Genomic DNA, 25,193 nt, shown 5'->3' on the forward strand with positions numbered 1-25,193 from the left:
TCCACGTGTGCCAGTGTGTGCGTGTATTTTGAAGTGAGTCAGCCCTTTTCTGGGAAGAGGATGGCTTAAAACATATTTTTTTTTGTTTCGCTTGGAACGAACACCGCCCAACCCAGGCCACTCTAGGGGCCGCTGATCCTTTAGATCGGTTTATGAAGGTGTACAAAGCTGGAGAGAACGGTTAGATCCGCTGTCCAGCGATCCGACGGTCACGGTGAAATTGATTTTTCCGAATTCACGGACTAGCGTTCGCGGACTAGACGTGGCAGGTTTCGGTCGAAGCCGACGCCGAGCATGAGCCATGTGAAGTGTAGGAATCAATCTTACCAATCTGTCACATCTTGACAGCGTGTCCGGTTCCGGTGCAGAGAGTTCGAGGGCGTAGTGTTGATGCCACCGAATCCCTTTTTTCCCCGAAAAATGGCAATGGCAAAGTCCCAAGGTCCCCGGAGTCACAGATGGACTCGATCTGGGGATAGCAGATTTTCCCCGGAAAACGACGAAACATGGCGACCGCGCTGCTGCGTCAGCGGGCGATTGTCAGGAGCTAGTTGGGATCTAGTAGTCAGTTGAATCCCTCGAGAGGGGCGTATGTGCCTGCAACCCTTAAACCGAGCGCTTTGCTGTCGTCGAAAAGCCACGGATCACACGGCCCGTCGACCGTCGGAGGTTAACTCGAAGCTTGAAGACGTCAACGCGTGCAGCGGGTGTCCCTTACCAGCGCTTTATTCTGGTTCCCTTTCGATCGGCCTGCACCGGCGTGCGATGATTTATTGCCCCTTTTAACTGCTCCACAAACCGGATGGCCACGGACAGTAGACGAGGGAGAGGGTGAGTTCGGTTCTGTTCCTGTCCGGGGTTCCCGGTGTCATATCATCATCATCATCATCATCATCGTGGTCGTCGCTACGAGGGATCGGCTCGACCATAACATCGAGAGCAAACAATGCCAATGTCAGCGCGCACGCCAAGGAGTGGCTGCGTCGTGCTGTGGCCCATTGCGATGTCCCCGTAGGTCCCGTACTCGAAAAGCGAAACGATCGAGGTTTGAAGTGGAGAACACATTACCCGGGGGCTACGATGTTTGCACGATAGTTCAGTGATTTTCTTTCGCCTTTTTTTTTGTTTTGTTTGCTGCTGCCCCGTTCCGTTCCGAAAGTAAAATCCTTTTTTAATGTTCCTTCCCGTTCTTTTCTTGTTCTTCTGCTTTCACAGGCCGCCTCGTTACGCCACGCCCGACCCTCGATGCCGATTGGTTGCGTTTGTTGACTCAGGCAGCGCGCTTAGCCACTCGTCCCGGGGTCTGCTGTCAACGGTTCCGGTTGCACGTACGGCTCGTTCCGGGTGTTTTTAGGAGCAGAAGACAAGAAGAAGAGGAGGGCAGGAAAAAAAGTAAGAACCGAGTGATCGAGTGGTCCCGGCGCCGCCGTGGCGACACCAAGGCAGACAGCAGAAGGAAGGTCGTGTAATTAAAAAAATATTTATGAATCCCTGACAGACAGAGGGCCCCAGTGTGGTTCTGCTGCTGCTGCTGCTGCTGCTTGTATCGTTGCACAGTCAGCCAGTCAGCGAGAACACGGAGTGCACGTGAAGTGTGGCACGAGGGTTTGTGATTCGTAAAGACTCTCTTCCCTTTTTTGCGACATTCACGCCAACGACAACGACGACAACGACGACAACGACGACGACGAGTAGTGTCGAGGGAAGAAAGGAACGAAACGAAGGCCAAGAAGTTAATTGCGGTCGAGTGTGCGCGCTCTGTCAAAACACACAGCTAATAGTGACACTCTTTTTGGAGGGAAGTGGTTCCCAGAGAGAGAGAGAGAAGGAGAGAGAGAGGAAGAGAGTGCGGTTATATATTGCCTGGTGCCTGGTGCTGCAGCCATCGTCTCCACCATCGGGGGGGCTGCTGATGGGGTGGGCTATTTAATTCAATAAAATAAAGGAGTTGATGCTTGCACAATCCACCTTCCCGCAGTGCACGGTGCTACTGGTGCGGGGCGGTTATGCTGCTGCTGATGCTGCACATAATTTACACCAAGAGTGTGTTTCATGACGTGCTACGATTTCACTCCGTTGCCCTCTGCTCGCTCTGAGAGTTTCCGTTCGATCGATCGTGGGGTCACGCGTGTGATTGTGAAAGAGCTGTTTAGCGGTCCGTTTCGTAGCATCGAAGGTGGCTATAAGATAAGTGACAGTTTTCGTTTCGGTCGGCATCATTTCGCGTTCGCATCTCAGCAGCCCTCGAGCCCGGAAAAGTATGCTACCGGCATCCAGTGAATAGTGACTCCGCAACGTTAACGTTGCTCGCTCGCGAATAAAATAAGTGGAAAACGAACGAAACGGACTCCCGGGGTGGTGATGATTGGTGGAAATTGGTGCAAGATGGATACGGAAAGCAGTGTGGCAGCTTCTCGCCGGTCCTCGCGGTCCATCGGATACATCGGTGCGATGAAACGGTTCGTCAGCTTCGCGATTCTGCTTCAGATCATCGCCAATTGTGGTAAGTGCACCCTTTGATGTCTTTATAGGGTTGAGTGGGAGTTTTTTTCCGGCCACCGGCGGGTGGCCCAGTTTACGGCGTTGGTTTACACGGCGGCCAGTGGTTTTTTGGGTACCGAGAGTATGGCAGTTTGGCACCGTGCACCCGGGCGTACATTTAATGATGCGCGAGCCGGTGTCATCACGAGTGGCCGTTTATGGTGCGTGGGGAAAAGCAGGCCCGTGCATTGCCACTGCACCGTAACGGTGGACCGCAGAAGGGTGTTTCGTTTGCGAGTTTATTGCGAGCGTTTGCGCTGTCCGGTGTCATTATCCGGTAGCTATCCCGCTCCCGCGTTCGCGAAAAACTCGCTTATCAAGCAATAATGTTGACGCGAATGAATGATTTCATGTGCATGCGGTGCATGTGCTTTAATGTGTTCGAAAAATGGAAATGGAAATCGTTTAATTTTGCGACGTCTATTAACATGTTCCGTTGCACTGCTTTAGTGAACTGCGGTTTCTTGAGCTTGGGGTGGAATGATATTGGCGCAATGAAAAGTTCACGATAACATCGTTGAATTGCAATTTAATTAAGTTGCTTACTGTAACATATTAAATTATGTACGGCGTTGCGGCTTAATTTTTAACACCCATTTTTTGTGTCAGCAAAGTTTTCTGGTGTAACTTGCGTTTTTCGACACAGAAATTTAGATAACACTCTGATGCTGCTTAAAGTATTAAATGATTATAGGAATTAAGTTCTTTCTTTGAGCTTCCCGCCTAATAATCATATGAGAACAGGCTAATAATGCTGCCAATAATGACACCAGAACCTTTAGTTTCGTCCACAACCAGCCCACGAAATTCCTCCCAAACTTTCCCCTAAAGTGCACACTAAAGCTCCAGCGTCGCATCGTAGTGGCCAGCGAAAGGCCAATGAATCGAACACTTAATGATGGTTCCAGGCTGGTATCGAGGCTATTCCCCAGATTATTCGGTCCCTTTAGTGGACCCTGCCATTAGTGATATTGCTTCATGCATGGTCTAACAGTGAAAGTGGTCACCCTTGTTGTGTCGTGCTATGCACCCCAAAAAGGCTCAATGCTGGCTCGCCATGCTACAGTAAGTCTCGGTAGTGTCGTTCACTTAGTTTGCTCCAGATTAAATATTGAGCAGCTCGTCAGCTTGGAATAGCTGATCGAGTATCGGTCAGGACCGCACTGTGTCTGTGTGTTTGTGAACCGCCGGTGATGCAACATGCAGCGAACAAAGCGACATTCTTGTGTTACCTAGATAGAATGCTTTCATCAGAGAGCAAGTGAGAGAGAGAGAGAGAGAGAGAGAGAGAGAGTGGGCACCGTGATGTTGGGCTCAGGTTTCCCCTGAGAGCCACCGTGCTGATCTAAGCATGAAAAATGGTTACATCAGTGTGCCAAGAGTAGTGGTTTTTTTTCTTGGGACCCCAACATAAACGCCGCTGTAGAAAATTCGGGACCAGGTGATTGGATTTATATTTCACCTGCTCTTGTCACTGTTCACTGGCATATGGGGTATTTGTTACGCTTCCATGCTACAAACTATGGTAAAAAATGATCAATCCCCTGAGAATGTTTCAGCAGAAAGGATGCATTTCAAATTATCGGATTACAGTGAAAATATTTTCGAATAAGTATTGCTGACGTACCCGGGCATTGTTAGTAAAGTTTTCATCGAAATGAAATTACCAGTGTGCGCTGGCCTGGCAGAAAATGGGTTTCGAGTGCACTAAAGAGAGCTCCACAAATTTGCACTAACGGCATACCATCTAACCATCGCAGCAAATTAATGGTGTTTCAGTAAATGAAAAAACTTGTGCTACAGGAAACAGCAAACCTTCACGTACACGCATTCAGTTCTGCACATCGGGCACTTTTTTGGAGAAAAGCAAAAAAATGGCAGGCAGCGTACACATCCATCAAAATGGCGATGAGCGTGGGGTCTCCTTTTCCTAGCTGAAACAATTTGTCTATTTTTGAGCATCCAGGTATTCTGACCCTATTCAAACACCGCTCGGTGAAGAGCTTGGTGCTGAGTTGGTAACACCTCCCTGTCCTGCGTTTTCAGAACCCACTACATGAAGCATTTTAATAACGAGACTTCATATTGAGCACTTGATTTAAGTGAAATTTTTAAACATAATTAAACCAGCAAAAGGAAATATAATTGAGAAGTTGTGTAGCGTCCTCAAAATGAATATTGAGAGTTGCCAAAGGATGTTGTGCTGTTGTATACCAGCAAAATTACGAATATCGTCATTTTTCTCGAACGCTACATGATCTGCCCGTCTGCGTGAGCTATCGCCACTCAAATACGCAAATGGCGGGTTTCAACAACTTGCATAAAATGGATAAATAATAGCTTCCAGCCGTTCCGCAAGCAGAACGACGATCATATCCTTTTTGAGCCGTCTGCGAAAATGCAGCAATGAACAGCAAATGTACTGAAGGAATTTGTTATAACACTCCCACAGACTCTCTACCCTCGCCCTTCCCGGGAAAACTCGGCTTAAGCAAACCAACAAACAGCATTGAAGCGCTTTCGCTCAAAGTGGCGGGATCGGTTCACTTCTTCTTTTGCCTACGGCGTAAGGTGTCGTGGGATGGGCGGGGCGATGCAAAAAAGTTTTCCCGCCCTTTCCCCCACCTGGACCTTTTTCACGCCCCCACGGTACCGGATGGAAGCAAAAGGGTGAGCAGAAGGTTTACGGGGGAGCGATGACGTGCAGCAGATGGCGCGGATGAAAACCGCGAGGGAGTCTCCGGTGCTCCGGAGCTCCGGGATCGCAGGATAATAATGGGTGTTGGGCTCTGGTTAAGTTGGTGAGGTTATGTAACAGGCGCGCGAAAAGAACCACGATGATAACGCATTGGCGGGGCGGTGAATCAATCGCTTGATTTGAGCCACTGTCGAGAGTTTCCCGGTGATTCAAAATTGAAATATGTTTAAACGTGTTGCTGTTACTCCTTCAAGGTTCCAAGCAATAAATGTTTTTTTTCCTTTCGAAGGACGTATCGGCATGGAATGATTTGTGGAAACTTTCTCCGAAATACTTTCCAGTTTATTAAACTGTCATTAGCCCGTGCGAATGGATTTTCCGTGATTTCTCAAATTCGTTTCATAAGGAAAAACCTGAAAATCATTCTTTTTCCAGCTAAACCGGCCCTCTGCCTTCCCTAGCGAAGGTGGTGGTGGTGAGCTTTTTTTTTGGCAAAGAGAACGTGGTCCAATTTTTCACACTCAAGACTTCCACTCCACTCAAGTGTACACCGGTTTACACCTCTCCACCTTCCGCTCCTCTTCCGCTTTCTAACGCTTTCGCCGATAAACGATGATCAAATTCCCGGCAGCAACAGTAAAACGTGTAGTTTTATGTTCGAAGAATCATCTGGGTTGAGTACGACCGGTGTCGTACCACAGGGAGACACGGCACTACGGTGGTGGCTCGGGAAATCTCGGGAAACATAAAGTAGCTAACGGATAGGCAGAGCAAAAGCAAGAGAGCGAGGGACGATGTTGGTGTGCGACGGTTTGTCGAGAGACGACAGCTTGTTCGCGTTTACGTTGTTCGCACGCAAAACTACGCTGCTGCTGGCTGGTTGGTTGTGGTTTTTCCTGTTGCGCGTTACATCCGGCGGGTGCCAGCACCTAGAGGTTCAGGGTGTTCCAAGGCGCACCTCTACCTCCACCACCTCGCGGGGTTGGTGCTAACTAACTGGCTAACTAGCTCGACGAGAACTCGAGACCGGCAGGTTTGATGGTTGGTTGGTTGCCGGGTTTCCGGCTTTTAGGAAGATTAAACTTTTCCCCCTGAACTTTGTCCGTGGCCGCATGGGCACGAGGACGACGACGACGACGATGGGCCAACGAATCGGTGATTTTTGCATCGCGTCACGCGCATACCGATTCGCCAATGGTTGGGAAAATCTTGTTTCCCGTCGGGCCTGCGGACGGTTCTGTTCGATTCTGTTGGTGTTCGCTTTTGCTTTGACAGTTGGCGGTTTGTGGGTTTTTGGTCGAGGGAAATCTTTTGGCAGGCGTTTAGCGTTTGATTTCTGCTTGCTCGTTATGTTTGTGGTAGAAGCATTAGGATTGATGTTCTTATTGATGCTAGAGTAGAGGAGCAGGAACATTCGGTTGCAGACGACGATTGTCTTTATTCTCTCTTCAATTTGATTCTTTTCTCGCGCGAGCAGCAATTGCAGCATATGTATGCTATGGGTAACATCGAGGAACAATAAACAAGTGGTGGACGATCTGTAATAATAATCGCTCGGTGGAATGGTTTACGATAAACATCAAACGCGTTTGCTTTTGAAGGACTGTGCTGAGCGTCGCACAAATGGGCAATCCATGGCTAAGAAGGAGAGAGCGCACGAAGCAAAAAAGGATCATAAGAAAGAGCTCGGGCTGTAAGCATGCAGGCATGCAAGAGAAATAATAAACGAACGATGGGCGGTCGTGTGCTAGTGATCGAGCACCAGCACCAACGAACGTATCCGACATGCCTGCTGTAACCGACTGGTGGCCGTTCCTTGGTGCAGAAACAAATCAGTGGAAAGTGGTTCGTGGTGCGCTGTCGTCACGCACCATTAGTGGCGTTAGTGGCGTATCAGTGGCGGCTGATTCCGCTGCCGTTTCAGCACGCGCCGCGAGCTGAGGTTTGATTTGATTTCCACTCCGATACACATCCCGCTCCGTCACGTGGGGCCCATGGCCGGCGTGGTTCCGGCCTCACATCACTACATGATACCCGGAAAAGGGCCAATCTTCGGTAGCCGATCGTAGCACATTAAAGAGGATTGTGTGTTTGTTTACTTCAACGAGAAGCAGCTTCCGTTTGTGCGAGCACCAGCTGGACGCAGCCCGGCGATGGTCGACGTCCGGAAATATCCGGCTCCGTGGAGTTCGACCGTTGAGGACCGGCCTGGAGCAACGGTTCACTTGCACTTCGCTGAATTGTGGTGTTTGTGGTGCGCCCGGTTTCGTGAGGAGCAAGCGGAGCGGATTTGGTTTCGTTGGTGGGCGGGGAATCAACGAAGACGATGTTGTTTACGTTGTCCTGTGTTGCAGGATCCATCAATCCCTTGCTCTACGGGCGGTCGGATGGATTGCTGGGAGGCCAGTCAATTTATTACTTCATAATTGCGGACGAGCCATCATCGAGAGCATCGTCGACGTAGAGGGCCAGCAGGTCCCGTGCAAGACTGCAGCCGGTGCAGCTGCTTGTCGCCGTAAGGCGGGACGAGACGAGACTTAATTAGAATCAGACATCAGGCATCAGCAACGCAGAGCTTGATTCCGGGTGAATGTTTCGATGATTTGTATCGATTTCGGGCCACCATCACTGTCGAATGACCGAAGAACGGCCTAGAACGGATCTTTCCAGGGAAACATGGATCGAATAAGGTTCGGCCCTCCGCTAGCCAATGCATCATCATGTTTTATTTTTCCGTTCTTTTCGGTCCGGGAAAATGTGCTTCCGTCTCGGAAAATGGACGAAGATGAAGCAGCAATCGAATGGGATCCTGAGACTTCGGAACTGCTTGCAGCCGCCTGGTGCATGTGAGGCAAATAATCATTGGAGCAAATGTATGTGCCAAGCGAACGGACGTACGGACGAGCTGACCATAAGTCTGTTGGGGGGGGAAAAGTTCGACCACTCGGTGGGGCCGTAGGTCTCTCCCTCTCTCCTCTCCGTCGCTCCACAACTATGTTGCTTGGGTGCAATTTCGATCGAAAGAAATTGGACTAGTATATGAAAACGGAGAGGAAAAACGGCCAAAGAAGCATCCCAAAAACCCTTTCGTTGGACATGGCGCTGGTTGCCATAGCTTTCTTCATTTTATTGAGCCTCACGCTGACCAAAGGAGGGAGTCTCCAAGGGGAATCGGTACAAATGAAAGAAAACCCACTCGGAAGATGGTTGCAATATTGGCGAAGGACTGGTCGGTCTCCAACTTCATGTGAGGTGCATGTCGGTATGTTGGCGAATTGCACAACCTGCCAGCGAGGTGCTTGACTTGGGGAAAATTTTCTCTTCTTCCCATACTAACACTCCAGTTGGTCTTTTTGGGTAGCTCAGTTCCGGCAGAACTGGCAACAAATTTCACGTAGAGACCTGAAACACCACCGGTACACCAATGTCCAGTGTTCCGCCATGATATTAGGTCCGGCCATCAGCTTCTACCTGAGTTGCAATTTCGGTGGAATCGAAACATTTGGGCTGTTGGAGCAGAGCAGCAGCAGCAGGAGTAGAAGCTCGTAGAACTCACGTACTAGTCGTAGCTTTGACCGGCGGCTTCCGGGCGGACCGGGCGATAAACAACTTTGGCAACAAACGGCTAGCGAGCCGCTTCGTTCTGGCAATGGCTTCATGGACTTTTCGGCAATATTGTGCCTTGGGTGCTAAATTTGTTGTTGAAAAACGGTTCTTCGGGCCTCTAGGAACTCCTTAGTAGTGATAGCTCACCGTAATGGACGATGGCCGTGGCCGGCATGACTCAGCGGTGACGTTGCTGGGCGTAAACCGATTTCATAAAGGAAGCCGACAAACTTACACTTCGATGTAAAACAAAATGGCGAAATGGTGGTTGGGTTGGGTGAAATGATTTCCCAACAAAAAAGAATAGGGAACACTTCATTCGCACGCTTCACGGTCTCGTTGATGAGGAACAGGAGCACCACAACCGGGACGAACCGTATAGAATCCGCTTAAATGGAACGAATGGACATGAAATGGTGAGCAAAAGGAAACCATTACCAGACCGTTGCGCTCTATACACACAAATGGCTGGTCGCTCCATGGAATCGAAATGCACTTTCGGTCGCGAGCACCGTGTTGGGATGTTGGTGGTGATGGTGGTGGTCCGGTATGTGGCTGCTTTGTAAAAATGTAGTTTTTACGCCCCTTTGGTGCCAAGCGCGAGCACTGGAGCCGGAGAGAAACAACAAAATGGTGGTGAATGGAGCATAGAAAACGGAAGGATTTGGATAACACAAACCTTCCACTGGCTGGCAGACCAGCCAGACATCATAATCAAATACAGCGAAGGTAAGGCCAAGGAATGCACAGCATGTGCGCTGCATCAAATGAATGGAAAATGAGCTCCCGCTGATTTCGCCAGGGGCGTCAGAGAGAGAGAGAGAGAGAGAGAGAGAGAGCTGCCTTCTGGCTGCTGGTGCTTCGGGTTTTCCCAGCGTTCTTTCCGCTGTAATAAACAGCACGGACGCGTACGGAGCTTGCTTTCTTTCTCTGTTTGGCTTCTCATCGAGCCACAGTCCGTGCCACAACCGCAAGTCAATGGGTGGTGGTAGAATGGATGCGCCAGCATCGGGACCACGGTGCCAGGGAGAGGAAAATCTGTGCCCTGCTCGTAGTACGAACGAACGACGACGACGCAAGTGGTGGAGTAAATTTGTTTTTATGGTGTAATTGTGTTGATGGTGTTTTGTAAACAGTATGGTGCATTCTTAATTGTGGCTGGGCACTGGGGAAGAAGCCCTCCATTGAGCGCTGTTGTGTGCGTCGGGTGAAAGAGACCTTTTTGCCTTTCACGGTGCTCAGTGCTTAAAGGATTTGCGTTCGGGAAGTTTTAAGGGGCGACCCAGGGGAAGAGGAGTGCAGTCGCGCGCGCTCGGTGCCAGACGCTGACGATGGTGACGCTCTTTGCGCGTCTTGGCATTCGCTCCGTTTGGCATGTCAGCATCGGTCTCAATACGGCGTCAGTCGTTCGGTGCCGTGATGCTTCTAATTTGTATAATTACTTCAGTTCTGTTTCACATCCAGTTCTTCGCTGTGTGGGTTTTGAAGGTTTGAAACCGTGTGAAGTTCTTTTGTATGCGTGTGTTGGTTTGTTTGTAGTCGGCCACACAAAGCAAAGATGCACATAAGCGTCCACAGAAATATTGAGGATCAGGTTGGAGTGCAGCATTTAGGTTCCACCCACCAAGGCGTGAAGGCAGCGAGCTGGGTGGTGATTTGTTTGGTACATTTTGCCGGTCTGGTGTGGCGGTTTGGTGTTTCGCGGGCAAAATGCGACCTGACATGATGGCATCAACTGTGAATAGTTTGTGTGGTGCAATTGATAAAGAGAAAGGGACAAAGTGGGCGACATACAGCCGTATGTATCTTCGTTCTTTTGCCGTACGCGGCTGGGGCTGTGAATATGCAAAGCATCCTTTCTGGGTGACAACGACGACGACGAAGACGACGACGAATGTGGATGCCAAGGAAGGTTTTCTGGAGCACGGTTTTTCGGTTAGGTTGAATGGTTGACGGTGAGGAATCTGGCTCGCTGACAGTATGCAAAGCGAATGCCGCCTCGATGCGAGTCCATGATGGTGGGTGGTACCGTCAATCAACACCATCTCGGGAGAGGGAAAGAATTCACTTTGCTGCTATTTCTGCCGAATCATCATCACGATGGTTTCCTGTTGAGGACACAAACTGAAGGTATTTGGGACTTTCTCTTCCACTTTTCTTTTCTCGGAAGAAGAACTCAGTGTTCGAGTTGTTCGGTAAATAGTACACCGCTTCGACATCGGACGCATCGGTTTTGCAGGTTCACCGACACGGATTTTCAATTTTCACTTTAAATTCTTGCATCCGACTTCAACCGAGCATTGAGGGCGCACACATCGTGACATCGTGGTTCAATTGCCCTGGCTAAACCCCATCCAGGGCCACTTTTTTCCTTCGTCCGCTGGGAATCGTACCGATCCGTCGTCGTCGTCGTCTTCATCGTCGTTGTACTGGGGAACGGGTGTTGACGAGATGTGCCGTCCTAATTATGGCTGCAGACATAGCATTCGGCCAGTGGTTCGCGCCGAGCTGTACGAGGAAGGTCTGCATTCCATTGGTTTGTGGCCCTCGTATGTGCATATGGCGCTATCGATTGCTTCGCCTTCGCCTGGCGACGGCCGCTTGACCGTCGTCGGTTCGATGGCCGCTCACTGGCATAATGTCGTCTGGGTATTATTGATTTTCGAAATCCCCGGGATTGTCCGGGACTCTCTCCCAGGGGGAGGAATTGGCTTCAAAACTCCGAAAGCCTCAGCATCTCCGAGCGAACGGGGACGAGCGTGCGTCTTGCAGTGCGCTGGGACTGATTCGGAAGCGTGTGACGCTGATGTCATTAGCAAATGAAATTCCCACCAGCTTTCCCCGTCAGCGAGCGTTGCGGTGTATGTGTGCATTAGCCACTGATCAGAAGTTTCCGATTGCCCGACGACGACGAGACTGATTAACGTGCCCGGTGACAACCTGGTGGTCCACCCCCCTCCCCCCTTTCCTGATCACCGCGTAATCCGCTTTCCACTAACCGGGCACAACTTAAAGCCAGCAGAACGAGTCGAGTGTGATGGAAAACTGGTGGAAGGTGCCGAGAATGGCCGGCATGGCATTCTAGGCTGGCGCTTAGAAGACAAACTTTCCTTCCTGCCAACACTTGAGATAAAAGGAGTTGTTCCCCGGTGGCTGGCCCGTTGCCGAGTCTCGCTGGGTTGGATCCGTGACTTTTGGTGCTCGAGACCAAATGGGAGGGAAACAAATCGAAGCAATGCGAACGCCGGCCGGGGGCGCCCGCGACGACAACAACTGAAAAGATAAACATTAGATACTCGTAGGTCGCGGGCACAACGCGAACCACGACCTTTCGCTTCACTCCGTCCTTTTGTTTTTGTCGTTTTGCGAGAGAGGTCGTTGCTTACACCTTATCCCCGGGACCGAAAGCTCTGAAATCCGCCCCCTTTTTGCGGCACGATACATGGCCGGACAAAGAAAGAAAAGAAGAGAAATGACAAATAAAAGTTTTACTGTTTGCACTTCCACTCAGCCGCGGACGGGCGATGGGAGGACGTCGAGACGTCGGGGCCATTTTTTCCGGAATTTATCTTCGCGCTTGCCAAAAACTGGTTTGGTGGGAAAATGGGTGGGAAAAACGGAAAAGGTTTCGCCGAACCAGGAAGTGAGGAAGAAAGGGGTGGTGGGGGGGGGGGGGGGTGTAAGGAATCGGGAATTAAAAGAAGAATAATCCAACTAAAGAATCGAATCGAATCCAAGACTGCAAGGGTAAGGGTTCGCGTTGTTGTTGCTGCTGATGCTGCTTCTTCAGCTGCTGAGTGTTGTTGGCCTCGAATGGCACAAAAGCATCGATGATGGTGCACTGGAAAAGCGCGCAAGCACGGTCGCTACAGGAATGAGTATGATGAGTTCCACGCCTCCCAAGGATGGGAGCAGCGAGCAAAAGTTTGAAGCTTTTATCTGGCTGTTTCGGGTGCCCTCGATTGTTCCGCACTTTTCCTCACGCCTTGGTCAGACCTTTTTTTTACCGTAGAAGGAGGAGGAGGGTAATTGTAGGGCTTTTTTCGTCTTCTCATTGCTCCGGAGAAGGGCCCAGTGGGCGCGGGGTAAACGAGGGGCATCAGGGGTCGGATACCATCGGACACCATTGCGCACGGAGGGAGCACGGAGCGGCGGTCGGAAGCGGGGCGGACAAGAAAGTGGTTTGTAGGAAATTAGATTTATGTTCTGTTTGCTCAGGCCGATTTCTTTCTTTTCGGGTCCTGCCCTCCACCGGTCACTTGGCGTGTGGGCCGGCTTTTCCGGCTTTTTTCCTGCTTTTTTTTTCTTCTCTTGTTTGCTCTGTTTTCCTCCCCATCGTGTCTTTAACTTTTCCTCTTTTTGCCGCACTTTTTGCACCGCCGGTTTCTTTGTTGCTGTCTCTTTTTTCTATCTCTCTTTCTCTCTTGCTGGTGGTAGCTTCCGCCAGACACCAAACGCCGTGATAGACCATGGAGCAGTTATTTAAAAAAGGGGTTGTCGTAAAACTGTCCATTACAGCATCGCACGCTTTTTGGCAGAACCGGCCACTGGGAACCACCGGCACTCAGGAGCATAAGGGGAGGACGGATGGTGGAGGGAAGGTCTGGGACTCACTGGGTGGGCCAAATTACGTCACTTTCGTTTGGAAAGTTTAAGCATAAATCTCTGCGAATGAAATGTAACACAGTTGTCTAATTAGTGCCATTTTTCGAATTGGCTTTTAAGCGAGACGAAATTTCGAGATAATTGGCCGGGATTATAAGAGGCGCGCCGGGGGTTTTGGAGCTAGAGTTTATGGGGTTTTGGCTTGTGCCGAGAAAGAAATCGGACATTACGGCACTGCTTAAATTGTTTGTAGTTTGCTGGATAACTGAAGTGTTTCGAATAAGAATTTATACGGTGGGATGTTTTTTTAATGAAGCAATGCAGCTGCAGAAACTAAACAAATTTCTGGTTTTAGAATATTGCGAACCTTACTTTTGCAAACGAGTCCTGTCTTTTTAACGGATAGAGAGTTTCGGTTCTTTTTATTTTATACGATTTGCTTGACACTGGGTCATCAAGCGGCGTGTAGCGTCTGTGAATAAACATTTTTCCATTATTTCAACATTCACCACATATTGGAGTTTGAGATTCTTGGATTATTTTGCGATTTAAAATTTATTTGACAAAACCCCTGAAACTATGCAATTCTACCGGTTACCTGGCGCCTCCATTATCGGGTTTCGACAGTATTGTTATTGCCTTTACCTCTCTGGCCACGAACATCGGCACCAGTTGAGGTTTGGTGGCGAAAAGCAAATTTAATAAAAGCCATACAACTACAAATTATGTAAAAAAATAGGCCGCGGATTGATTTATACTTTAAACTACGGTTTGATGTCTGCCGGTCACTTTATTCTGCGGCCCGCAAATGAATAGAAGTTTGAGACCGCTGCTGTAGACCGTTATATGTTTAATGATTTGTTTGAGCATGTAAGTTGTATAATATGATTTACCTTTAATAGCTAATTTGGCTGTAAATTCAACTTGACTATTTCTAGATTACTGGATGGGACTTTAAACGCTTGCGATGCAATTTACTGACGGAAAACAATATCAGAAAGTTTAGCAGAATGCTCTATCAAATCCTGGAACTTGAATAGGACTGTGTCTAATATACAAAACGGAACAAAGTGTCATTTTCCCTCGCCAATAGTTAAACGTAATTTAAGAGAGATTGTTTATAATGTGATCCTTTATAAAAATGGAGCACCATGTTCAAAATCATAATGGACTGTTAAACGCCATTGACGGTCCCCATTAAAGCCATCTTGCAATATTTATAATTTCATTAGGAACCGGGGATAGCTACATTCCTCGTCAGCCGTGCCATCTGATTGACTTTATCATTCTCCCTTTCCGGTCCATCCGTTTCGCACCATACTGCAACGAACTGTTCGTTAAAGACTCTCAATTTAGGAAGACCCTCAAAGGAGGTGAGCCATAGCGTAAAAAAGGCCATGGAAAGCCTGCCAAAAAGCTGATCAAATGCTTATCAACCGATTTACAGATTGTTAGATAGAGCCGCGCGCCGGCCGAGCAACAGATGCCTCCGTTCGCGGTATCGGCCTGTTTTTGGAAAATGCCCACGGCATCGAATCAATTGAGCGGAAGGTCGTTTCAACGGCAAACGGCTAAGGGTGCGGTGGGGTGCGCTCAATTGCCCGTGAGCCCGGATTGTACCTCCGTGGCCCTAAGCCCACCGGAAGCCGCACCGCTTCACCGGTTTAGTCTGGTTAAATGGAGCTCGGACGATTGTGAACGGGCGAGCGGTTGTGCATTGCATGAGGGGGGGGGGGGGGGGGGTTCAGTGCGTGAAATGTAGCTTGACACATTGCCGACACGGAAAAACAGCGAAGGACGCGTAATCTTGTTAATTAAGACTCGTACAATTTATTAATTTCGTTTTCAGCGCCGGGGTTTTTTCCTCTGTTTTCCACGAAACCAGAGCCATTGCGTGCGTCATGCCGTGTGCCATGCCATGTGCCTTTGGAGGTTCCCAGTGCCTGAAACATGCGCCATTACGAGGAATCGTCTCCATCGATGAGATGCCGCATTGCTCAATGTGATTAGACCCGTCCTGGGGTGGTTGCTAGCGTGGTCTCACGGCGTAAAACATGCGACCAGCTCATGCATGCCATCGTCACACCCTTCTCCGTGACTCCGATTGTCTGTGTGTGCGAGTGCGCGCGTGGTTAGCGATAATGGACTTTTGGGACGCTGGTGAGGCTAATTACCACGGAACCACCAAACCAGCAAACCAGAGCCCTCGCTCCTGGGGAGTGGTGCCAATAAAATTACGCAAATTATTATCCTCAACATAGCGCCCCACAGACATACACCCTGGCAGGGTGGCAGTTGTTGTGGTTCGCTCCGGTTTTGATGACGATGATGATGATGGCCGGTTCGTTAAGGTGTACCATTTGTCACGAACGTCGCCAGCATCGCGAACGAGCGAGTGATGGCATGTCCTGCTTTGGGCCGGGTATCCTCCCCGGGTGCGCCTGTGGCCGCATGTGCATTAAGCTGACGTTTTATGAATCACGAGAGCATTAGGTGTGGTGTTGCTGGTGGTGCCGAGAGTGGAGCATAAAAGAGGTAACTCAATTAAATAATTAGTTTCATCGCGTGGTCCCGCGCCCTCTAGTGCAGCGAACCGATCGGATTGTTCCCGTGGTCTGTGGCGGGTTTCCAATCTTAAGAAATGCCGCAGCGCAAGTGAATCATTACCGCGAGGTTCCGGAATGAAATTGTCATCGTTTCGTCCGTTGTCGTCCACGAAACTCTACGTAAGAAAAGACATTTCGATTGCGATGACGGCACGATCTTCGTGGCCGATCGATCGAATTTCTTGAAGGAATAATTCAATTAATTAAATGCACGCCAACATGTTGCGGTGGCAAAGAGCGAGCGAATCAGGTCAAAGACTATCCGGCTGTCGGTCCGGTGACCGGTGGTCTTGTGACGTAGAAAGATTAAATCCTTCATTCTTCACTTTGGGGGCCTACGCACGGCCACTCTCGGTCACGACGCCGACCAAGGAACATAGGGAACCAAAGAAGTGTGAAACTAACTTTTCCCTTTCATTTCATTATGGCAATCCGGTCGACCGGTCACTGGTCGGGCGTGATCCCAACCCAGTCCCCCCTTCCAAGGAGTAGCTTTTGATGAAAGTTCCACCCCCCCCCCCTTCCCCTTCTGTCCGGCAAACCAAAGCTTAATTTCCCCAAAAACCAACGCTCGCTCGTAAGAGGCTTCTTCATCGTCTTCCTGTCCAATTAGTGTGAGGATTTCCCAATATTGTGTAGGTGGGTGTGTTTGTGTTGCTCGAGATCAACATGTGCGTACGAAAGGCGTGATGCTCCCTTTCACGGAGCACGGACCACGGAGCACAGGGAGTGATTTGCCGGTCCGGTTTGCGTCCGGTCGGCCTTCGACTATATCTTCGTCAAATCGATGGACCCGGGCATAAATCTTGGGTTCTTCGTTACGGTTCCTTCCAAGCTACCTTATCCATCGCCATCGAATTAGATCGAACGAGTGCGAGGGAACGAGCGTAGTAGTAGTAGTAGCAGCCAGTATGGTCGAAGTTTTCCCCACTCTCATTTGTTTGCGGGCTGGCGGGCTGGCGGGCTGGGTTGTCTGTGGCACTTCCGAGACTTTGGGGCCTGGATTTCAGTTTTGGGTCAGTTCGTCTAAATCAAATTGTGGCATCGGCGGATATCCTCGGGGCTGGCTGGTGGGGTTTGTGGCAAAGTGAAGCGGATCCTCGGCCTTCTGTGGCCACACTCTCGTGCTGTCGAAGCCCGAACCAGGAGCCCGAGACTAGAGCTAGAGCTGTTTACCAACTAATTAGACAACATTGGACGGAACTCGGACGACTTGCTCTCGACTTGCGGACGGCGAGAACAGCGTGACCGAAGGCGAGAACACAAGTAGTAAACAAGCTCCGAACGTCACTGACAGTAGCGCACAAGCACACATACACGGGCAGACGCACACATACCGAGTTCTCGGACCAGGTTTATGAGAAATGTTGCTTCGTCACAGAGTGAGAGAGAGAGAGAGAGCAAACCGGAACCTGGCAAACTTTCGCTTCGAACCGAATCGGTGACGGAACTTTCATATTTCCTCGTCCTGATGGTGGGGAAACCCGGGGGCGCATAAATCTTATGCGCGCCAGCTTCTGCACTTGTTTCCACGGTGGTTGTTTTCTCACACATGCAAACACACTGCGTACCGTGTCCTTCCATCTTCCTCTCGGCTCCCCAGAAACACTAATTAATGACCAAGCATCCTTATCGTCAGTGGCCGGCGCTCCCACCGGGTGCTCCGGTGCTCGACTCGTCGATTGAGATGCAGCGGAAAATTTTGGGTTTTGGACCGGGGAAAAACCTACAACACGGCGATGAGGGTGAAGAAGAAGACAGTGTGGTCGATGTTGACGATGGTGGTGTTTGTTGCTGGCGGAGAGCACGTGTATGTTTATGCCCACTGGATGCCGGTGCATGCCAATGCAGCATCGTGAAGTGAACCGGTTGTGCGTTTTGTTTGCGGCGATTCGGTGGTGGTGGCGGTGGCCATTGTCTCTGTGAGGTGCGGCTTGTGAGCAACGTTGCCCAATTTAGGCGATGACACAGAAGGGCGGACGGGATGGTTGTACTTAATTAATAGGGTAGCAGCAGCAGCGCAGAATGACGCACCATGAAGTGGCGACCAGTGATTTGTTGAAGTATTTGGAATGCGTTACATTGAGCAAACAGCGCGTTTGGAGGAAGTAGAATATTTTTGAAGGATTTCGCAAGGAAAATTCCTTTTCAGAAGCACAAACTTATCACTTTGTGCGTTATTGATTCTTTGTTTGCGAACTAAACGTAAAAATCATCTTAATCGTGAATTGAAGATAAATTTTTAAGTAAAATTCCTTGCCAAATCTCGTCAAAGTCGACGTTTGTCGTCCAAAACTTTCAGAACATACCTGTTTTACCCCGCGAATCCGCTTCTTTGTGTTGAAAACGTTGTGTTATGAAAACATTAAAGAAAAGTGGTGCAATTCATTTCGAAACTTTTTTTAAAGCATTTTTTCAGCCTTTTCTCGTTCACCACTGGTTCACCACTGGGCGCCGTACTGAAAGCCAAGCGGCGAAGAAAGATGTCTCGTTTAAGCTACGAGAGGAAGAGGAGAGGAAGTGTGGAAAGCGGGGGTTGGCAGGAACCGCCAATCATACCACCACACCAGCCAGCGGCAGTCGTTTGCAATTTAGACATCGAGCCATGCAGACGTGCTCGCGCGTTGTTGCTAGAGGAAGGTTGCTGCCTTCTCTCCGGCGACTCGGTTCTCGGTTCTGTTTATGTGCCGCTGGCGGTTGCACGTTTGCTTATGAGAGGTTTTGCGGCGAAACTTTGATGACTCCCCGGGTCCCATTTAGGAGGCCGGCTGTTCGTCCTGCTCGGGAGATGCGAGATACGCAGCGAGAACGGCGGAGGACATGCAAATACGAATGCACCGCATCGCTGTCGATGTTGAACTCTGTGCGGTACGTGAGTTGCACGAGCAGATTTTGGTCGTCCTCGCCGTTGTCCTCGCCGTCGTCGTCGTGGTTGTGTTTGGCCGCCCCCAAAAACGAACGCCACGAAACGGAACTGACACCACCTCGGCCGGGGCCGGGATCCTCCATCCTTTGGTTCTCCACCCGGCATTCGGGACGGGGTCTGCAGTCGTAGCGGTCTGCGAATCGAGATATTTATTTAAGTTGTCTGCCACCGGCGCACATCAGGCCGCAAAAGTGTAGAGCCAGATTCGGATTCGACACCAGTTCGGTTCGGTTCGGTTCCGTTGTCCGTGTTGGCTTCCATGGGCCTTGGGAGTAGCAGCAGCGGTAGCGGCAGCGTCAGTGTTCGAAACGGAACAAAACTAGCTGCAGCTTGGGCAACTTATTTTTCACATAATCTCATTTATATTGTTTCTACCGAAGGCAAATAAACATATAAACTTCCCACACCAGGGCGGCCCAGAACAGAACAGAAGCACACAGACACACACGTGATGATGGGTGGGATGGGTGGGATGGGTGGGATGGGTGGGTGTGCAGTGGTGAGCGGTAACCACCGCATACGATCGTTTGTCTGCTGCTGCCTGGTGCTTGTGCGGCTTCTTGGCCGGTAAAAGTTTCGCCTTTCGTCGGTCAGTGCATCTCTTCGTTCTCTCCATGGGGCCAGTGGGAGGCAGCGGTGTTTGTTGCTGGAGCCTTGGTGCACCACTAGTTGGTTCCGTGGTCGCCGGTGATGGTTCGCCAACGCCGCCGACCCCTGGCAGCAACCGAAACAAATTGCACTTGCATCATTCTGTAGTGGGTACGTCCGGCACCGACCGTCGACCGCGCGGACAGATGGACTGGCGTTGGCTGCCGCTGGCTAGTGGATCGGAATTGGTCTCGGCCTCTCGCTTCCTTATCAGCTTTAAACGGTGAGCGCAAATTGTATCCCGAATTAGATCCGGCTCACTTTGTCTTTCTTTGTCCGGAGAACCGCTTCCGATACGTCGTGGTGATTGTGCTTGGAGCTTGAGCAACTTTAGGAGCAGCTGAACTGAACTGAACTGACGCTTTCTTTGGTCTTGGACGATGTGTTTCTTGCGGACGGCATTGACTCGGTGGTAGACTAAGCATGGTCAATTGATCTCTTTATAGAAATAAACGTAGGATTTAACGCGGGTATCGTAATCCTATTGGCAACAACTTGGTAGCTAGAATCCGTTATCGAATAGGCCAAGAACGTTTTATTGAGAGTCTGGACGCGCCATAAATGCGTAAATGTAAAATGTAATGAAGTCCTGAACTTAAACCCTCGAAAAAGGATTCTGTTTGATCTAAATTCGATGCTGACTTGATGGCCACTAATCTGTTTAAAACATTACCATACTGATAAAGTTATTAATAATTGTTGTATCGAAGCTGGCTTTCTTAGCCTTAGCTGAAGAAGTGATTAAATAAGTTGTGAGCACATAAGAGAAATCTTCTAATCATTTGAGAAGTTATACACCTCAAAATGGAATAATTTGCCAATAATTTTGTCTGTTAAAAGGAGTTAAAGATGCTATCTTTGATAGCCTAGAGAGTTTTCCTTCTCACGGTAGAAATCTTTTGCTTATCATTGATCTCAAGCGTCCCAATTTGAAACCGGACATTGTTTGCTTGCTTGTTTGCAATCACTACAGTAAGGCGTTAGGCCTCTTCAATAGTTGACGTTACAACAGTTCAGTTCAGTTCATAATGTTTATTGACATATTTTAATGGTTACAAGAAAAGGTATGTGAGATGTAGCTTTTCATATAACATAGCTTTTCAAACACAGATTTTTTAGCCATTGGCTGAGTGGTCGTCTGGTGGGTGGTTGACGTTACAACAGGATAACAGCAAGTTAAATGGAATGTTAAAAAAAAGAAAGCAAATGCGCACCCTGTCATCCCCCTTCCGCTGCATTACAATCGAAACACGTGTAATCGTGTCGGTGTGTCGGTTACACTCTGGAGAGCACTGAGCATCGAGATTTAATAATGCTAATCCGCGTGTCCACCTTGCACGCTATCCTTCCTCAAGCGCGGTCAAGCGAAAGATTTTGATGGATGGCATCGCGTTGAAGCTTCGTGCCGGGGAGGGATTATGAAAATTACATGATTAAATCACTCCAATTAGTGTCTGGCTTCGTGACCATCACCCCGATGGGAGGACGAGGCCGGGGGAGCCACAACAACAGCTAATTTCCTGGCCACTCCCGCTCGCTCGTCCGTCGGATTGCTTTGTAGGTCTTTCCGCTGGGTACGAACTGGCAAACAAAAAAAGGCTTAACACCTTAGGGAGTGTCGACGTTTTGCGTTTCTATCTCTCGCGCATACCTGCCCGGTTCGGGAGTTCAGGCAAATCATGACAGTCCATTTCGTGGATTGGGACCTAAGCCCACTCTTCGCCGCGCAGTGCTACGACCGGAACGGTATGATTTGTATGCGTTTTCGGTCAAACCGGCGTGTTAATGGCTAATGAAATGTGTCCGCTAATGGAGAAGATGCTCCGGTCTAGCACGAACCATTCATTATGTAAATGACAGTTTCGCGGGCAAACCTGAACCGACGGGCGAAGAGAGGTGTTGTTGCGCGAATGATTGGAAAGGCTGTGTCCGTGTCCGGTGCAAATGTGTCACACGCTCGTTGCGGTAGTGGTGGTGGTGGTGGTGCGTGACGTTCCGTGTGACTATCATCAATTATTTCCCCTCGCGTCACGCGGGAGAATCGTGAACCATTTGGGTCTTGTGCGGCTGTCACAATTGTATTGGGCACGCGAAAAACTAATGTCCTGTCGCTGCGATGCCGGGCTATGGCAGACGGGCTTACGCTTCGCTGGAATCGTCGGCTGGTATGCAGCATAAGCGAGACATTCAATTAGCACAAATTGAAGGTGTGTATCTGCGTGTCTGTGTGTGTGCGAGGTAGAAAAATGGCAAATAAAAAGGCACGAGGAATCAAGTCACGGCACGGTGGGAACGTTCCAGTGATGGCCACCACGGGAAAATGAGCCAAAACATGAAGAAAAGTACCGCAGCGCACATAAATAGCGTCCGTAAGGTCCGTTTGAATTGTGGCTGTTCCCGTGAGGCGAAACGGTGAGCCGATGGAGAGCATAAAAGCCTAACCTGCCGTTGCGACCAGAACAAAGAGCCGGCGTGAGAGAGCAATTCCGCTGATTAGCGTAATAAACCTCGATTCATCTAATTATCGGCGCAGGAGGCGCCCGTTTCAGTCACCGTTGGCCGGTGACTTTTCCTCTTGACGGAAAACATGTTTGGCACTTTTCTCGATCTCGGCGAATTTCGTTTGAAGGAAAACAGGTAATGGTTTGGGGAACGGTCGGAAAAAGGTCGCGGTTCCGCCATTTTGATAATTGCTGACCAGTGGTGTGCGCGAAGGATACGCGCGCGGGGCGGTTGATGGGTTTTAATGTACTTAAGTGGGATTAATAAAATTATGATCACCCCGACACACACAATCGTGCACCTTCCAACAGTGATGGGACATTTTTGCAAGAGCGGATCCTCGGTGGAAGTGGATCCTCTGGCGGCTTCTCGGAAGTGAGATTTACATGTTGTATGTCGAGCGGCACTTAGCGGAAGTAAGTGATGTTTTTATCATCGTTCGATCGGTCGGGGAATCGAGATGGCAATTTGGGAAAGTGATTTCGTGACAAAGTGCTGTTTAAGGATAGGAATCATAATTGATTTCAAGAGAAAAAAGAAATGTTCTTCCATCGATCCGTCGATGACATCCATTTCAGGGTGTGTTAATGTTTCTTGGGCGTACCTGGGCTTGTGAAGTTTTTTTTTTCATTATTTCCGTAACTTGTTGGAGGCTGCTTTTAATGAAATACATTGAAGCATCATCGAGGGAGAATCAGTACTTTGATCAATGCTTGCATACATCAAATACAGGGAGCTAATCTAAGAGTATTATCCTCTGTTTTCTTGATAAAACTATAAATGTAAATTAATGAACCTTTTGTAACGTTTTAACATACATGATCCATAATTAAAAATTTATTGTTCCAGTGTGTTTGACTACATTTCGAATTGGCTATCAAAAAATATCTAAAGCCGCACGCAATCTTTACATTTCCTCTAGCCATTGTTTGTCCTATTTCTCATTCATGTATACGAATAATAGATAACTTAAATTGAGTTCATCACACGACGATGGCTGAAGTTACACCATCATTTTAAAATTTCCTTGATTGTGTTTCTCAGAGTATTGGACATGAATTTTTTTTTCCAATGAATATTCACATGTGAATATTTATTCTAAATAATGTTTCTGAAACAACCCTACCACCCGAAATGGTTCAATGGTACTTTAGAACAGAAGGGCTTGCCGTCGCGGAGCACTTGTCAACGACGAACAATTTTCCAAATCACAACGATCACCGATCTCGATCGTTCACACGCTTCCCACAATCGCACGGTCCGTTTTATGGACCTGGTGTCCTCTCGTAACACAGCAGGAACACAACCGAGTTAACAGCGCAAGCCGCAATTCCGCAGATTCCCGACTGGCCAATTTGCCGAAGGATACCGTTTGCGTATAAAGCATATTTTGCCACAGCCGCGGCCCCGAACGGCCATCATGCGCAAGCTCATCATCATCGCAGTGGTGCAGTAGTAAAGATAGAGCCACACATACACTCCACCTACCAGGACAATGGTGGGATGTTCCATGAAGCGACTAACATGCGCGAGCACACACCGAGGGAGAGAGTGAGAGAGGTCATTCGGGTTTAGCATTATTATTACGATGATTATAACCGAACCGAAACTATTTGTGTATGTTAATTTATCACTTCCCAGCTCCACCACTGAGCGAACAGGCGTTTATCCGAGCGCCTCTGACCCTCTTTCCCACCGGAATGCACTGGTTTTTGGCCGGGCGTCCTCGGTGTCCATGTGCCAGAGGAAACGGGGCCGGAGTGGTTCCATTTTTACGGTGCCTGCCAGCTTACGGTTGCTGTCACGGACTTCAAGCGACGGGACTCGGCTCGACTCGAGAGTGAGAGAACAATAGGAATGGACGATGGGCAGGGACGGGGAGGTGCAATGGGGGGGGGGGGGGGATGGATGGATGATCCTTTCGGTCATTTCTCCAATTTGGCCTCACGCCCTTTACATTAGCCTGGGCTTGGGCTGTCGTTGGCCGTTGGTGAGTGGCTTCGCTCGGAGGAGGAAGAGGAAGCGACGGAACCGACCACCGCACGTCCACGTCAGTCAGTGGTCCCAACGAATGACAGACTGTCGTTTGTGTGTCGCTGTGTGTGTGTGTGTGTGTGTGTGTGTGTGCACATTTTATGGCCACTTGCCTCCCGCTTGCTCCACCGGGCGTGCCCCGGCCTGGCTGGAATGGTTGGGCGGGAGTTGGCCATTCGTTCTCTTTAACGATAATGTACCCTTCCGTCGCTCACTCGCACGCTCGCACACTGTGTTCTATTGTGCTCGTCAGTTCGGTTCGGTGTGGCTGTGGCTCCGGCATGTGCTGATGTGTTCATCGTGGTTTTTCGGTGGATCGAGGAAGGAGGCCACCGGAGCGCAGCGTCAGTGGCGTAGCGGACGAGAGCCGAGAATGGTTCTCGTTGTAACTGTCGTTTTATGGTGCTCTGGGCACGTGATTTACCTCCCCAAAAAACACACGTTAGATGGATCGTCGGGTGGGCCACCGAAAATTTGCTCATTTTACTATTTTGCACCAGGCCCAGGGCAGGGCTTTTCCTGCACATTTTTGCCAGTGTTTTGGCGCCCCAAGACCCCCCCCCCCTCCCCCCGGAGGACCCCTTGGCCATATTGGAAAGTGGAGCCGGTTTGTGTGTTCTGTGGCGAAAACTTGGGCGATGGTTTTATTTATTTCGGCCAACTTTCGGCATGTTTCGGCATTGGAAAAGTTTCTATTTATCACGTTTTACATTCCGGTTCGGGCGGTTCGGGTTGGCCCGGCGACGTGTTTCCTATCACATTTTTTTTTCTTTTTCTTGTGCTTGGAATATTTTGTTCTTGGCGTTGCCTTGCTTTAGCGTCAAAGACAGGACGAAGGATGATGCAGCACCTTAGTTAATGCAGCATTTCGGTTCATCTTGGAAACAGTACACAAGTCTTAAACCATTTTAGAGGCAAAATATTTCTCAATTCTTCATTTTTAATGAAACAATTTATTTATTGACATTTATTATGTTAGTGATTTTGGAGTTTTTAGAGCTATTGTCCGTGCAACATTTATGCCAAA

The 25,193-nt window shown here is 49.3% G+C and overlaps 1 protein-coding gene across 1 annotated transcript in view; it reads left to right on the plus strand.

The window, feature by feature from the left end:
- The window catches only part of LOC126569815 (uncharacterized), a 141,349-nt gene that overhangs the window by 28,537 nt on the left and 87,619 nt on the right, over positions 1-25,193 (plus strand). Inside the window, exon 2 of the mRNA XM_050227189.1 lies at positions 1,216-2,503. Coding sequence (XP_050083146.1) covers positions 2,362-2,503 — 142 coding nt within the window. The 5' untranslated portion in view covers positions 1,216-2,361. The remainder of the gene's footprint in view (positions 1-1,215; positions 2,504-25,193) is intronic.

Source organism: Anopheles aquasalis, chromosome 2 (genome assembly GCF_943734665.1).
Source record: "Anopheles aquasalis chromosome 2, idAnoAquaMG_Q_19, whole genome shotgun sequence".
Classification (NCBI taxonomy): Eukaryota; Metazoa; Arthropoda; class Insecta; order Diptera; family Culicidae; genus Anopheles; species Anopheles aquasalis.